Source organism: Trifolium pratense, linkage group LG2 (genome assembly GCF_020283565.1).
Source record: "Trifolium pratense cultivar HEN17-A07 linkage group LG2, ARS_RC_1.1, whole genome shotgun sequence".
Lineage (NCBI taxonomy): Eukaryota > Viridiplantae > Streptophyta > Magnoliopsida > Fabales > Fabaceae > Trifolium > Trifolium pratense.
The window spans coordinates 64,459,032-64,475,940 of NC_060060.1; the positions used below are offsets into that span (position 1 = coordinate 64,459,032).

Here is a 16,909-nt window from a genome sequence, read left to right on the forward strand (position 1 = left end):
GGACGTGACACCGAACTCTCATCGCTTGTGTGACTTTTCTGTAAAACTAAAATTAATCCGTACATCTGAGAGCGAATGAAATCTTAAATTAGGATTACATTTTTTTGGACTTTTTTTTATGTTTTTTTGAAAATATTTTGGCTTTTCAAAAAAAAAAATCATGATTAATTAAGCGATTCTTGAAGAAGCAGAGCTATTAGACGAGCCTGATGAACTGTCAATAACTTACAATAAATTATATCGATTTGTTGCCCCATTAGCATACTCCTTTATAGCACAAAGTGAAGTGTGATATAGTCATAGAGGTTTAGTATTTTTGGTCCCTTGTTCTCTACTACATGATTCACAATCATTTTTAACAAATGCTTCCTCAGATAGAGCAGCAATTTCACATTAAAACTCATGCATTAGGGTCAAAGGACAGTACCTCCTGGTTAGAAGAAGGCTTGTTTCCCTTGTTTCTCATGTTAGAAGCCCTTGACGACAGCTTCTGGACAGAACCATGGTTTTCATTTATAAATGGTATACGAGATTTTCTCGTGGATGAGGGGGGGAAACTCGGGACACTGTTCTTTCAAATCCTGCCTTACAAGAATTCCTTGCATTTCCGACAAACATTTCCTACCAAAATTGTATTTGTAGGTGAACAGTACCGGTTCTGAACATTTTCCTAAGTGGCACGCCTTTTGAGGAACGTTTCCTACGACCATTTTTGTAGGAAATGTCTTTGACCGTTGAATAAACGTTTCCTACAAACGTTTTCGTCGGAATTGTTTTATTTTATATAGAAATTAAAATCGAAAAACATTTCCTACCAACATTTCGTCGGAAATGTTTTATTTTAAAAATAAATTAAATTGGCAGAACATTTCCTACCAACATTTCGTCGGAAATGTTTTATTTTAAAATAAAAAAAAATTCCAACGCAACACAATCATCATCAATGATGCTCCAACCACCCTTTACCAATAATATTGAATTGTGCAACGGGAGAGTACAACATTTCTTTCTTCTTCACCAAATTTCAACAAACACAACATTTCTTTCTTCTTCACTTCCATCTCATATTTTTTTCTTTAAATTTTATATCTATCTACTATTCTCTAATTTTGTGTGCACCGACATCTATTTTGCAATGAGATTATTATACGGTTCGTTTTGTCTTTTTTTTGTGCATATTTTTTTGGGTACATGTTTTGTCAATTTATTTTATTTACATAGTTAGTTATTATATAATTTTGTATATTATTTTTATTAATCTTAATTTAATTTATTCTTTTTTTGTAGTGTGATTGTTGTTGTGTTGCTGCTGTTGTTGTTGCTTTTTGTGGCTTTTTGTCATCATATTACATTATTTGAGGTTAGTTTGTCTAATTTATTTGAAATTGTTAGGATAAAAAAAATATTATCATTATTCATAAAAATATTAGTTGATAAAGAAGTGGAGTTAAAAAAAATTAATATAAATGTTTTTTTATTATAAAAAAATTAATATAAATGTTATTATACTATATATAGTTTTGGATAAAAAAAAATATTAGTGAGAGATGATATACGCAGGAGATGTTTAGTAAAAAAAATTATGATTATTAAAAAATATTAGTAAAAATATTAGTTTTGGATAAAAAAAAATATTAGTAAAAAATATCATCATTATTGTTTGATGTTTAGTAAAAAATATTATCATTATTGTTTTGAATTAATGTCAATGATATACGCAGGAGATTGATCAATATATGTCTCATCGGAGTTGGATGTATGATAGAAAATATCCGGGTGGTAGGATAGTTAAAGCGCGTTTTAAGGATGGAGTTGAAGAATTTGTTACTTACGCGATGTCGCAAGATATTGTTAAAAGTGAGGGAGGGATAAGATGTCCGTGTATTAAATGTATGTGTGGGTCGATTGAGAGCGCAGAAAATGTCAAAGCTCATTTAGAGAAGGTCGGCTTTATGAATGATTATTATGTGTGGAAACATCATGGTGAACGAGAGCCGATGAATATTAATATTGAGTTTGATGTTAATACGGACGTGTCGAGTAGTGGAGCGCAAGCGGAGTGTGGAAATTTTGGTCGGATGCAAGAAATGGTCGGTGACGCTCTCGGGGTGAACATGTCCTACGAAGGGGCGTCTGACTCGAAGTTATCCATGTGTGTGAGACTCTTAGCTGCCAAGTCAAATTGGAATGTACCGGAAGATTGCTTGGAGTTCTTCTAAAAAATGATGTTGGATGCGACTCCTGTAAAAGACAACATGCCGACAAGTTATTACGATGCGAGTAGGTTGGTGTCGAAGTTAGGGTTGCAAGTTAAAAAGATTGATTGTTGTGTTAATGGGTGCATGTTGTTTTATGACAATGAGTTCAGTACAAATGATGACGCGTTGGAGGAGTGTAAATTTTGCAATGCACCGAGGTATCAAGTCCGCAACAGTGACATTCATCGCAAACAAAAAAGGGTCTCAGTCAAATCAATGTTTTATCTGCCAATCATACCCAGGCTGCAGAGATTGTTTGCATCGATGAAGACCGCCAGCCAAATGACGTGGCATTATTACAATAAAACAAATTCAAACGTGATGCGACATCCTTGTGACGGGTTTGCATGGGAGCATTTTGATACAATGCATCCTGATTTTGCACAAGATCCGCGCAATGTGAGACTTGGATTGTGCTCTGATGGATTTACTTCGTATATCCAAGCGTCGGCAACGCCTTATTCTTGTTGGCCGGTTATTGTTACACCATATAATCTTCCTCCTGATATGTGCATGACAAAACCTTACATGTTCTTGAGTTGTATTATACCAGGACCTTCAAACCCAACAGATGGAATTGATGTATATTTACAACCATTAATTGATGATTTGAAGAGGTTGTGGATTGGTGAATTGACGTATGATATTGCGAGGAAGGAGAATTTCACAATGAGGGCAGCTTTGATGTGGACTATTAACGACTTTCCTGCATATGGCATGTTGTCTGGTTGGTCGACTCATGGTAAATTGGCTTGTCCCCATTGCATGGAACACACAAAGTCTTTTAACTTGAAAAATGGTGGAAAGGCTTCGTGGTTTGATTGTCATCGTAGGTTCTTACCAGCAAATCATCAATTTCGGAAGAAAAAGAATTTGTTTAAGTTAGACACAACAGAAACTGATGGTCCGCCTCCTAAGATAACATCATACGATGTATTTCATAAAGTCAGTGGACTTGGACTATTGAAATTTCCAGATGTTGGCCACAGGATCAGATATGATGGATACGGGGAAGAGCACAATTGGACTAAAAGAAGTATTTTTTGGGATCTCCCTTACTGGAAAGACAATTTACTGAGACATAATCTTGATGTCATGCATATTGAAAAGAATTTTTGTAACAATATACTACACACGGTGATGGATGTGTCCGGTAAAACAAAAGATAACGAGAAGGCTAGGTGGGATTTGCCATTGTATTGCAAGAGACCAGAAATGGAGATACAACGACTTCCAAATGGCAAATATCTAAAACCCAAGGCTGTTTTTAGTCTAACTTCTGATGAAGCGAAGTCTGTTTGTCGATGGTTAAAAGAATTGAGAATGCCGGACGGATATTCTTCGAACTTGGCAAGGTGTGCCGACGTCAACACAGGAAGATTGCGGGGAATGAAAAGTCACGATTCACATGTTTTAATGGAACGGTTACTTCCAATTGCATTTTGTTCATTGCCAAACCATGTCTTAAATCCATTGTCTGAAGTTAGTCAATTTTTTAAAGATTTGTGTGCTTCAACTCTGAGGAAGGATGAACTTGTTAAAATGGATCAGAATATTCCTGTAATTCTCTGTAAATTGGAGCAAGTTTTTCCCCCAGGTTTCTTTGATTCGATGGAACATGTGTCGGTGCATCTCGCATACGAGGCTATGCTTGGTGGACCTGTTCAATATAGGTGGATGTATCCTTTTGAAAGATTAATGGGTGAATATAAGCGAACGGTGAAAAACAAAGCAAGGGTTGAGGGGTCAATATGTGCATCCTACTTGCATCGGGAAACATCTCATTTTTGCTCTCATTATTTCACCCACTTGATGTTGACCCCAAAAAGTACGCGGAATGAAGTTATTGATGAATGTGAAAGGAGCATGTGGATCTTATCTGTCTTTCGTCCTTCTGGATGTCTTTCTGGGGCACAGAAAAAATATTGGATGAACGATGCAGAGATGCAGTCAGCGGCAGTTCATGTGATGATTAATTGCAATGAAGTTGGACCATACCTTGAGTATTTTCAAAGATTAAATGTTGGTGACATATTTACATATTTTCCAAAATGGTTTAAGGATCAATTGGAAAAAGTTGTATCGTCTCCACAAATTGACCATTTGAGAGCATTAGCTAATGGTCCTCGTAGGATGGCCAAAGAATGGCACACATATGTTGTCAACGGATATAAATTTCATACTCAATCATGGACGATGGGTAAGAAAACAATCAATAGTGGTGTTTATGTCAAAGGAGTCGGTGATGGAGGTGAAGATGAATTCTATGGTGTGATTAAACACATTTTTGAATTGAGTTATCGATACGATAACAACGTTGTGTTATTTTATTGTGAGTGGTTTGACCCAACTAATAATGGAACAAAAATTGATCCAAAACACAAAAATGTTGATATACGAATGGATAGACGATATAACTCATTTGATCCGTTCATCTTGGCAAGTAAATGTTCTCAAGTGTATTATGTACCTTATCCTTCTCATCACCGAGCTAAACGAGGGTGGTGTTCTGCTATCAAGACAAAACCAAGAGGTCAAATTGAAACAGAAGTTCCGGATATTGAAGTGCCTTACCAAGATGATGAAATGTCACATGTTCCGGATGTGATTGAAGTAGATCCGATTACAAATTTGGTTGATAAAGATGTTGATGGTCCTCAAATTGATGCTCAAGTGTTAATAGAATTGTTAAACAACAATGAGGATGATGCAAATAACTCCGAAGACAATGAGGAAGATAGACATATAGACGAAGAAGACAATGAAGATGGTATATTTTGTAGTGATGAATAAGACTTGATGTAACTATTTTAGTGAAATGCTTAAATTTAGGGATCTGTCAGCGTCTTTTGTCATGCTCAATAACTGGTAAAAATATATTTAATTTGTATATTTTTTGAAATATATGTAGATTTATGTCGCTATGTAGATCTGTCAGCGTCTTATATGTTTTTAATTCTATAAAATTGTTTAATTCCAAGCTCTATTGTTACTTAGCTTACAAAGGTTGATTACTGCCACACTTATGTTGTTAGCTTACAAAATGATGTTGTTATTACTGTCTGGACTGTGGTTTTCGACTGGCTGCAGCTACCGTTTATTGTCTGCTATTCATGTTATTTTATTAGGCCTGTTTGTCTGCTTTTGCAGCAGCAACTCTGCTTTTGCAGCAGCAACTCAGTCTGCTTTTGGACTGAGTTTTTGTTTTGATTATTCAGTAGTTTTCCCGTGTGTTTGGCTCTATTTGTACCGTTTTCTTTCCTTGTTTTTGTGCTAGATCTTCTTGTATCCAATAATATGTTAGTACTCCTTATAATTGATTATTTTGTTGTGTGTGTAAAACTAGATAAAAGAGAAGGGTTCCAATGTAGACATCCCTGACATCCACAAAGATACTCACACAAAGAGCACGGGTGCCTATGTGGATCAACGGTCTGAGACTACTCATGTGAACTTGTAATTTGATATTTTTTTGAATTATTTTCTAATAGTTTTATGCATTAATTTTTATTTGACTTTATTAATTATTTATTATGTATGTATGCAGAAGTTATATGATGACTACATTGAGAAATTTCTGGAAAAACATACTGAGTATTCCAACCGTGATGAAATACCCGGCATCATCCGACGAGATATTTGGCAGGAGGTATCTGGACCCGGGACGAAGAAGACCAAATATGGTTTTGGGAAGTTAGCCCCCAACGTGAGACATGAAAACCTTATCCATATTCCTACACCTGAAGAAAGGTCTCGTCTTGTAACACTGCCCCCTGCGGCGCAAGCAGAAATTCAAAGATTGACTCAGGAGTTGCAGGCACAAAGAGAGGAGCTAAATAGGCGGGCCCAACAAGATGAAGAGAGGCATCAAATGATGCAGCAAATGATGGAGGAGCAAAGAAGAGAAATGAGCGCGTTAAAGGAAATGTTAGCTTCTTCGTCCAGGAATGCTCCAATTGACGAAACTAATCCTCACGAGGACTCAACTAATTCTAATAATGGGGACACAGACACACATTAGATAACAAAGGTATTACTCTTGATTTTTTAAGCTTACTCTTTTTGCCTCCCATATCTCATTTTCTCTCTTTTTATTGATGTTGCAGCAACTCTGTACAGTTTAGGGACTGATTTTGCGTAACTCGGATGGCGAAACAGTCTGAAGTGCATGAAAAAGAGAAGACTTTATGTTGATCTGCTTATGGCTGAAGCGCTGGGGTTTTGTTGGCTCAAGCGCTGAAGACTTTCTATTCATTTTGATGCTGCTAATGTGGTAAACTGTATTTATAGAAAATCTAGCTTTGCTGCTATTAATTTAATTGTCAAGGATTGTAGGAAGTTAATGACTAGGTTGACAAATATATATGTTTTGTTTGTTGGTAGAACACAAATTATGGTGCTCACAATATGGCCTCTTTGACTAGTATTATAGGTAATAGAATTTGGGTAATAGTATTATGGGTACAATTTGGCCTCTTTCTGTTTCTGTAGTTGTTTGCTGTTCCGTGTAACATTAATGGCTGTGTTTCAGCTTGTTCTTAATGAATTATGTTTAACCTCAAAAAAATGTTGTGTATCATATTGCTACTTTGGTATATTGCTACTTTGGTTGATTATATTGTTTTGGGATGCAATGGTTTTGTAATTGGCTTAATAATGAATTATGTGAGGGTATAAAATAAATGAATTTTCAGGTTTAAAGGGATTGTGGATATTTTTGACGAGGTAAAAGTTATCTCGTGGAAGTGGAGTGTGGAGAGATTGAAAATAGCCCCGTGTCTTTTTTACGAATGGTTGTGGGAGCCCGGTATTTGTTTCAATAGTGGTTAGTGTTTCAGTTTTGGAGTGGGGCGCTGTTTTTGCTTTCCGTGTTTCCGTGTTTCTGTTTTTTAGTTCCTTTGCTGGGCTGTTTGTTTCTTTTTTTTTTCCTGGTTTGGCAGGCTGCCTCCCTTTTGGTTTTGAGGTGGGTGCTTTAGTTCTCCTTGAGGTGAAGCCCCTCCTCTGCTTGTACTTCTTGCTTGTTCTCTTTAGTTCTCCTTTAGTTCCTCCTGCTGTATCTGTTAGTAATTGGAATTGGAGTTAGTTTTCAGCAGAGAAAATCTGAGTTTGTAATTGGCTGCCCTCATGAGTTAATTTTTAGGTATTGTGCAAAGGCTTAATTTTTAGTGAGTTAATTGGCTGCCCTCTTGACTTGTTGTGTAGTGGATTTTGCACACCTTGTGCTCAATTCACTCCTTATGTAGACCTTTGTAATTAATTTGATACCTTGTGTAGTGGATTTATACAAAATGAAATTTTGGGCGCCAAAATATTTCTTAATGAAGCAGAGCGAAAGTTCGAATTTTCAGTTTTTGAAAATTTGTATTTTTGGAGCCAAATTTGAATTTATTTGGTGCAAAATTCAAATTTAGTTTTGGTGCAGTTTTTAAAACCTAATTTTAATTCAATTTAAAAAAACCTGAAGCTATTTTTTTTTTTTAAATATTAAATACAGTACCTACCAGATTTTCGTAGGTAATGTTCTGACTGAAAAGTTCTGACGGAAATACATTTCCTACCAAATTTTGTAGGTAATGTTCTGACGAAAGTGGTCCCCTTACACAAATACATTTCCTACCAAATTTCGTAGGTAATGTTCTGACTGAAAGTGGTCCCCTGACACAAATACATTTCCTACAAAGTTCGTAGGAAATGTTGTCGGAATAGTCAGCTTTTTTCCCTACAAATCTGTTGGTAGGAAATGTCGTCGGAAATGCTACAATTCCTACGAAAATTGGCACTATTCCCACGAAAATTTTTGTAGGAAAGGCAGAGGATTCGTGTAGTGTGCGAGCTTTCCATTTCTGATAGTTCGGCACCTGAAACTGTCCTCAAACTCTTACAAATTCTCTTCATGGTACCTGAGAGGTTGTCTAATAAAAGTTGCTGTTCTGAACTCCCCTTCATATTGATAAGCAGAAATAATTCCAATATGTAATCATCATTATTAGTATAAGTACTCCTTAGCCTGATTGCAACTGCAACATTCAAATTGAACTTGCGTGCATGATGAACAAGCGGATACTCACTAATATCATATGTTTTAACATCAGAATAGAATAAAGGATGGTTTGATTGAAGTGCTTTCCCAGCTACACCTTTCCCTTCCTCAACAGGATGTTCAATGCATGCATGCACAAATCCTTTCATCGCTCTTTCAGTTATATAGCAAGCCGATTCTTCAATACACAGTATGTTTTTTTCTCTAGAACTTGAATTACCCTCTTTAATTTGTATTCTAGTAGTTTCATCTCTTGTGCCCTCGGTGTAAAAACAAGGAATCCATGTTAGTGCCAATGGCAATCTATGTGCATGACACACAGATCTTAACACATCAACTATCTCTGTTAAAGCAGCTCTTTTATTATTCGAAAGACACTGCAGAAGAAGAAATAATATTCTAAGAAGTGCAAAACCAGTGGGAAAATAAAAAAACATGTTTAAGAAAATGCCTCAGGAAGCAGCCGAAAAGGCACATCGTAGTCCTTAAATTTACAAGCTACAGAAAAGCACGAGAAATACATGCATCATTACTACCATAAGTTATTATATAATATGCAAATTTATAAGACATATGGGTTAAGAAGCATTTAATAAATAAGGTTGCTCACTAGTGGTCAAGAAAACTTGACCACCAGCTGATTCTTTAAAGGACAGGGCTTTCAGCATTCTCTCTCATCAAGTGACAAATCAGGTGGCTTGGAGATTATGCAATTGTCCATACCAAAAGTATTAACATGCTGTAAAGAGTCATTAATGTTTTGCTTAGAACTTAAGTTATTTGCATCATTGTTGTTGTCTAATAAACCATGTAGGCTATCCATCTGTTGACGCACAATTTTCTCCCCAAAAATAGGGGAGCTTTCCGAATTATTGTAATTTCCACCGACTCCTGTCATATGGAATTGTCCGGTGTTTTGTTCTACTATATTGAATTCATCAGGTGGTTGATATAATACCGAGGCAAGAGACGGGAAGCTCATTAGCCATAATCTGATCAGTCATGGATGGACCAGAACACAAACCAGCATAAGTATCAAATTTCATGAGCTCAGAGAAGTTGCAGGCATATCCTCTGACACCAAATTGTTGATTCCACCATCTAATGATCTTGATTCTTTCAACTGAGTTCCAGGAGACTGCCAATACCCAATTCCTCTTCCCTCAGGGTAAAATGGGTATTCCATACTTAGGTTACAGATTAAAACCAATCAAAATATAACCAGTATTAGAGTCCCTCTACGTAAAAAATTTCACAAGACATTGCTTCCTTGTTCACCAGAATTCTTGAAACGTATAAGTTTGTGTACTCAAATCAGCTACTATTATCATAAAACAAATTAAACATGAGCAGTTGAGCATAGCCCCTATGGAAAATTTTCCAAAATCAACAATTACCAAACCACACAATCACTAACAAGTAACAACAACAACAAAAAAACAAAAAAAACCAAAAGAACTGCTGCAGATTTGAGCTTGTAAGATAAACAGGACTGCACAAGCAGATGCTCCGCAGCTCAAGCGAAAACATCGATTAAAAATTGAGCTAAAAATCTTTTGAAAATAATAAAAATGATAATCTTAATTTCTCAAGCAAAAACATATGCTGCATAGGTAAAATTTGCATGAGGGAAGTTCTCCCGATTCCCGATAACAAGATAGAATGCTATTAATCTATCATCCCAAAATCTTAACTATTGAGCTGCATAGGCACTGTGCCATTGACCTGATTTAAAGTCCTCTAAATCTTAACTATTTTTTTAAGGCTTGGTATCTGGTCCAAGGAGCGAAGTAGTGCGATGTCCCTGCCAAACTGAGTTAAGCTCATGGCGACGATCAAATTTTTTTTAACTACCCTCCTTATAATTTGAGGGTATTTACTCATCAAATCAACCATGAGAACAAACCATATGCATTTAAAATAAAAGTTAGTTATGAAAGGGTAGAATAGAAATAAAATTTTGTTTTTGTTTGGGATTAACTTTGATAATTAGATAAGAAGATAGGAATAAAACATGAAAATCTCAACAAATACTAAGATACCATTTGATCTTTTTTTTTTTAGGCATAGAAACTCTTATAATCATAAAGTTAGAATTAATAGCTTTAAAATTAAAATTATTTGGTAAATTTTTTTTAAATATTAATTTTTTTTTTTATTATTATAATAAAGTTAAAAGATATGTTTGATATTATATTATATTATAATTTTTTTTTAAAATATAGAATTTTTTTTTTCTTCTTACCTCTAAAGATAAGGAAGAAAACGAGGGAAAAAAAAGCTACTTCAAACGTTATTATTATAAATTATAAATAAGCGAGGAAAGCTATCAAAATCAAACTTTGATTGGAACCCTAATTGGCGAAATCGGTTGATCTGTCTATCTATCTATAGAATCAAATCAATCAAAGTGAAACTTAATTGGAACCCTAATTGGCAGCAATCAAAGTCAAAAATTGGAACCCTAGTTGGCGAAATCGGTTGATCTGTGGAAGCAAAGCAAAGGAAGATGGTTCTAGCGCAATTAGGAGGGAGCATTTCGCGTGCTCTCCAGAATATGAGCAATTCAACGGTGATCGAGGAGGCAGTCTTCCATGATTGTCTCAACGAGATCAATCGAGCTCTCCTTCAAGCCGATGTTCAATTCGAGCTCATTCGAAACATGCACGCCAATATTAAGAACATCGTCAATCTGGATGGTCTCGCTGCCGGTCACAGCAAACGCAAGATCATCCAACAAGTAACAATTTTTATTTTTTTTTGTTGCAAATTACTGTACGTAAAAATTGGTTCTTCATACTGACATGTTGTTTGTAGGCTGTGTTTGACGAACTCTGTAAAATGTTGGATCCTACTACCGGAATTAAGTCTTCTTCTTTCTTCTTTCCCAAGAAAGGAAAAACAAGTGTTGTCATGTTTGTTGGTTTACAAGGTTTATTACTTTACTTTTTTACCCCTGTCAATTAAATTCAGCATTTTTTTTTAGTTGATCAGATACTTATTTATTATAATGAAATCTTCATCCAGGTTCTGGGAAGACTACAACTTGTACAAAATATGCGCATTATTATCAGAAGAAAGGATTGAAGCCAGGTTTAGTGTGTGCAGATACATTTAGAGCTGGTGCATTTGATCAATTGAAGCAAAATGCCACTAAAGCTAAAATTCCTTTTTATGGAAGCTATATGGAGTCAGATCCTGTCAAAATTGTTGTGGAAGGTGTGGAGAGATTCAAGGAAGAAAACTGCGATCTTATAATTCTTGATACCAGTGGGCGGCACAAACAAGAAGCTGCCCTATTTGAAGAAATGTGTCAACTTTCAGAAGCAACGGTAATAATCATTTATTGTTTATGCAGCAATATGCATTTTGAATGTAAAACCTTTTGCATTTGACACTCTTTTGGTTTCCTCCTGGCACCACCAGAGGCTGCGAATATTTTAAAAAGAGTTCAATATAAGTTATAACATATTTTCTCTGTGTTGTTCAGAAACCCGATCTTGTTATATTTGTTATGGATAGCAGTATTGGTCAGGCTGCTTTTGGTCAGGCGCAAGCATTCAAACAGAGTGTTGCTGTCTGAGCTGTAATTATCACCAAAATGGATGGTGTTCTGGACTAGACTAATGCTAGTCCACCTAGACCCTCACAAAGTCCACATGGCTTGCCCAACCACCTCCATGTCAGCATGGCACAACCTCTCCACCAAGATAGGGTAAAATTACTACTCCACCCACTATCTAAGGGTAATATCTTGGCAGTCTGATGATAAATTTCGCAAGTGCACGAAAATCACGTAGTAATAAAAATATCGATCCACAGGGATTGTGTGATCAAACTAGTCGAACGGTGTTCATAGACATTATACAGAAAATACACATAAATTGGGGGTATGTTGAGTAATGAATTGCTAGAAAATATGCTTGATATAATGGAAAAGCGAGGTAGAATCATCGGAATCGCCTAGTCTATAGTTCAACCACATGCAATCTACTATATCATAGGAATCTACTCAAGTGTTAACAACTAGATCGACAAAATAGTGAATCGCAATCTCTTGTCAAAATCCACTCTATTCGTTGTCGATACTCCCCCGATCTCTCGGGCGGAAGCTACCTACAACGAATGATCTTAACGCGCGTCAATCGTTCGCTACACTCTATGCCTCAATCTCTCGACCGGAGACACTCGAGCGCTCAATACAATTCAGTTCAGACATTAAATCAATACTCTCGCACGTGACTTAACTCAAAATCATTACAACACTAATGAAGGATTGTAAAGCATTAAACATTGAATTGCATCAAATTAATCACTATGAAAAGAGTAGATTCTTACACATATAACAGATTACACATGATCTCCCTACATTCTAGACTATCCTAGATCCTACCTCCAAGGAGTTTAGCTCCTCATCGTTCTTCGTTCGCTTCCTCGCTTCATCGCCACGGCTTGTGAATCCATGATCTGATGCGCTTGGAGCTCTCCACTGGAGTGTTGAATCACGATCTTCAAGTTCCAAGACCAGAATGTAGTCCAATTTCGCCCAATTTTCCAACCGAAAACAGAATTATGCAGAAAATATATATACAGAACGCAACCACGCCGCGCGCCAGATCTATCACGCCGCGCGTGGTTGCAAATCCATCAACTACGCCGCGCGTGGTAACAGAATCACGCGGCGCGTGATCAAGTCAGAGGCAATCTTCTTCTTCAATCAAGACTTCACGCCGCACGTGGTCAAAGCTACGCCGCGCGTGATCAAGTCAGAGAGCAACCCAGTTCCTGAACAAAGCTTCACGCCGCGCGTGGTCAGGTATCACGCCGCGCGTGATCAGAGTGAAAATCTTGGCTCCCTGTGAGCTCCATCACGCGGCGCGTGATGGGCTACGCCCCCAGCGTAGTGAAAAGCATTCATTTCCTGCAGTTTTTCCTGTTTTCTTGCAAAATAAGTAATCAAGCTAATGGTTAGATTTCTCTCATATTTATTGCTAAAAACCTACTAAAATGTATCTAATGTTGCTAAAATAGGCATGGAATAGAGAGTGTGACGATTTGTCATCACAACCCCAAACTTAAACCTTTCCTTGTCCTCAAGGAAACAACTTTTACCTCAAGCTTTTGTGTCAAGACCTTGGCATTTTCCTTAAATTCACTCGAATCATACATACGTGAGACTCACCTGATGATCAATGATCCTCCTGCAAACAATGCTCAATTGCACAATCGTTCCCGCAAGACATTTTCAAGTAGTTCACACTTTTTGACCAAAGCTCTATGATTTCATCACACTACTCACATGCACTCTTCAGTTTTTTTGGTACTTCACTCAAATCAACACATCACTGCAAGTCAACAATAATTTTGCAAGTAATCTAAGAATTCATTCGGTTCACTTTGTGCACACACATTAGAGGTCTTTTAGGGTTATAACGTGGCTTGGCTAGGGTGGATGGTGACATTTTGGGATAAGTAGTAGAAAAACTTGGAGTTAGATCCCCCTAAGGTCAAAAATTTCATAAACCAAACCCCTTTTTAAATATAGTGGACTAGAGAACTTTTCCAAATCATCAAACAAAGTTTTGCAATTCTTTGAATTCACGGCTATCACTTCTTTTTGTACTTCTTTTCTATTTTTCTTTCACATTCATCTCTTTTTTCACTTTTGTTTGTTTTTTTTTTTCTTGCCAAATTTGAAATTTTTCTCAATTTTTCAAATCAAAACTTTTTGTGTAAGTTCTCTAGTACCCTCACCCCAAACTTTATTTGTTGCTAATTCCAAAGAGCAACCCCAAACTTAGTAGTGAGCAATGCGCATCAACCACTAATTAGGTGTCTAACCTCCAAGAAAGTCATTCCTTTTTTCATCAAAAATTTCTTAAGGTTTTGCAAAAAAAATAACATTTTCTTTTTCAGCTCAAATTGGTTAAGCAAAGGATAATTATATGTAAGGGTGGATAGAAAGGCTCAAAGGTACCAAGAAACATTCCTCGTGTGTGCTACAAAAGTACCAATCAAATACAAAGACGACAAGCAAAATCGAGAGACAATACATGAGTGGATATCACACATAGAAGAAAAAGGAGTGTTTGGCTCAATACCTCTCGGTTGGGTCGAATCAAAGAACCGGTCAAAAAGTGTGCGTTCCCTTCCTTTGCCTCTTGATCACATGAGTGCAACAAGCTATTGCACTGCAGGTTTCACATATCACACACGGAGAAAATCATGCAATTGATACTCAAGTAACTAGAAGGAACATGCCAAATTATTGAAACAAACTCTAAAAGTAAAAATCATTCCACAATCAAACAAGACAAAGTTCAAATTCAAAGTTATAATAGTACAATCCAGCCAAATCCAAGCAACATCAAATTATTATTCATAAAGTAGCATAAGAGTGAAAGGGAAGAAAGGACCGTAAACTCATGGGTTGCCTCCCATGCAGCGCTTCTTTCTCGTCATTAGCTTGACGCTTCATCATCACAAGTTAGGGAGGATACTTCAACTTTGATTCAACCCGGCTCCTCTTGTTCTCTTCATTCCACGGAGCAGTATTAATATCAATAGGTAATGATTTCACACTTCCCGAATCACTCTTGAGATCTTCCCCTTTGGTCTTCAAATTGGTTCTTTCCTTCTTACTAGACCGTGATGGAGATTTCTTAGAACCTTTCTTCACCGAAGCTTTAAATGTTGAAGTGGAAGACTTTTGAGGATTGACAACCGGATTGGGCTCTTCTTCTTTGGCCACCTTGTGCAAACAATAGATAGGAACCACACCATCAAAGACCCATCCTAGGTCGTCATTCACTTTCTCCGCTTCTTTTAACAAGTCATTCTCTTCTAGTGGAGTGAGCAAATCACTTATGATCACGGGTTTCCTAGAGTCGCCACCCAAAAACACATACTTCCATTTAGGAGGAAGTTCTTTTAATTCTGGTGGCTTTTTCATCGCCTTTGGCTCTTTCTCCTCTTCTAGGGGGTTATCCAAGTTTTGAAGAAATATTTCAATCTCATGATCCCACTCTTCTTCTTTCTCATCTTTTACCACTTCCTCTAGCACTTCCACTTTGAAACATTCGGATACCACTCCACACACTTCAAGGTCTTGGTTCTTGACCTTATTCATCCTCGGATAAGGCATTCTAGCATATGGTGAAGGAACTTGAAACTTGGGGTCCTTCACAAGAGGTTTCTTGCCTTTCTTGGCACTAGACTCATTCTCCACTCTCTTTTCAACTTCACCCTCATAAGCTTTTTCTTCCTTATTTTTTTCTTCTTTCTTATTTTCTTTTCTATCTTCAACTACACCATCCCTCATCTTTTCAACTACACCATTTTTACTCTCATCCTTCTTAGGATTCTCCACTACTTCCGGTGATGAAACTTCTATATTCCTCAAATTAATGGAATTACAACTTTCATTACGAGGATCCGTGGTGTTTCCACAAAAACCACTTTGAGTTTGTAGAGAAGAGACTTGCCTTACTAGTTGACCCATTTGGTTTTCGAGATGTTTGATGGAGGCTTCATGACGTTCGCTTGACACCTCTTGGTTTGCCTTCATCACCTCAAAATTGCTTTGAGTCATCTTCATGGCCAAGATAAGAGTATCTTCAAAAGATTCAAGGTGATCTTCAAAATGTTGATCTTGAGGAAATGCTTGACTCGGATTAGCTCCATAAGAACAATTCATGTGATTCTTCACTCCAAGATTGTAGGTGTTGACATGAGGATTATTTTGAAAGGTTGCTTGCACCATACATTGAGCTTCTAGTTGTTTGGTAATGATTTGTAGAAACACATTATTGAACTTGCAACTAGTTAAGAGTGCCTCTTGATTGTATGATTCAAACATGCCTTCCTTCCGCTTTACGATTTGCTCGTGCTGCTTTCTCAATTTCAGACTCGAAATAAAGCTCAATTGGACCTGTTCTCCGCATGCACAAGGAAACACACAAGTAGAACGCTCCGGGAGAAAAATATAAAACAGAAAAATAAGGAAAACACAGAAAATATGAACACTATCGCCTTGTCGAATCAATCACAATCCCCGGCAACGGCGCCAAAAACTTGATGATAAATTTCGCAAGTGCACGAAAATCACGTAGTAATAAAAATATCGATCCACAGGGATTGTGTGATCAAACTAGTCGAACGGTGTTCATAGACATTATACAGAAAATACACATAAATTGGGGGTATGTTGAGTAATGAATTGCTAGAAAATATGCTTGATATAATGGAAAAGCGAGGTAGAATCATCGGAATCGCCTAGTCTATAGTTCAACCACATGCAATCTACTATATCATAGGAATCTACTCAAGTGTTAACAACTAGATCGACAAAATAGTGAATCGCAATCTCTTGTCAAAATCCACTCTATTCGTTGTCGATACTCCCCCGATCTCTCGGGCGGAAGCTACCTACAACGAATGATCTTAACGCGCGTCAATCGTTCGCTACACTCTATGCCTCAATCTCTCGACCGGAGACACTCGAGCGCTCAATACAATTCAGTTCAGACATTAAATCAATACTCTCGCACGTGACTTAACTCAAAATCATTACAACACTAATGAAGGATTGTAAAGCATTAAACATTGAATT

The 16,909-nt window shown here is 36.9% G+C and overlaps 2 protein-coding genes, 2 long non-coding RNA genes and 1 pseudogene across 4 annotated transcripts; 4 read left to right on the plus strand and 1 right to left on the minus strand.

Annotated features, from left to right (window-relative positions):
* Positions 1–400: 400 nt before the first annotated feature.
* On the minus strand, positions 401–9,484 carry LOC123905227 (annotated as a pseudogene).
* Positions 1,119–7,411, plus strand: LOC123911147. Its single transcript, XR_006810382.1, has 3 exons — positions 1,119–1,151; positions 1,288–1,360; positions 6,953–7,411. It is a non-coding gene; the product is annotated as an uncharacterized LOC123911147 (long non-coding RNA).
* LOC123911145 lies at positions 2,707–5,058 on the plus strand. The gene is made up of 2 exons (XM_045962502.1): positions 2,707–3,225; positions 4,569–5,058. The coding sequence occupies exon 2, from the start codon at positions 4,659–4,661 to the stop codon at positions 5,049–5,051; it is 393 nt and encodes a 130-aa protein (XP_045818458.1). The 5' UTR covers positions 2,707–3,225; positions 4,569–4,658; the 3' UTR covers positions 5,052–5,058.
* On the plus strand, positions 5,857–6,837 carry LOC123911146. Its single transcript, XR_006810381.1, has 2 exons — positions 5,857–6,288; positions 6,365–6,837. It is a non-coding gene; the product is annotated as an uncharacterized LOC123911146 (long non-coding RNA).
* Positions 9,485–10,609: 1,125 nt separating the features above from the next.
* Positions 10,610–11,903, plus strand: LOC123908331 (signal recognition particle 54 kDa protein 2-like). Its single transcript, XM_045958947.1, has 4 exons — positions 10,610–11,038; positions 11,116–11,230; positions 11,326–11,630; positions 11,789–11,903. Exons 1-4 carry the CDS (start codon positions 10,808–10,810, stop codon positions 11,879–11,881), a joined length of 744 nt encoding a protein of 247 aa, XP_045814903.1. The 5' UTR covers positions 10,610–10,807; the 3' UTR covers positions 11,882–11,903.
* Positions 11,904–16,909: the final 5,006 nt, after the last annotated feature.

Coding starts and splice junctions, on each gene's coding strand:
- LOC123911145 (XM_045962502.1), top strand. CDS start 4,659: ATGGATAGACGATATAACTCATTTGATCCGTTCATCTTGGCAAGTAAA.
- LOC123908331 (XM_045958947.1), top strand. CDS start 10,808: ATGGTTCTAGCGCAATTAGGAGGGAGCATTTCGCGTGCTCTCCAGAAT. Junction 11,039..11,115: donor AACGCAAGATCATCCAACAA/GTAACAATTTTT, acceptor TGTTGTTTGTAG/GCTGTGTTTGACGAACTCTG. Junction 11,231..11,325: donor CATGTTTGTTGGTTTACAAG/GTTTATTACTTT, acceptor ATCTTCATCCAG/GTTCTGGGAAGACTACAACT.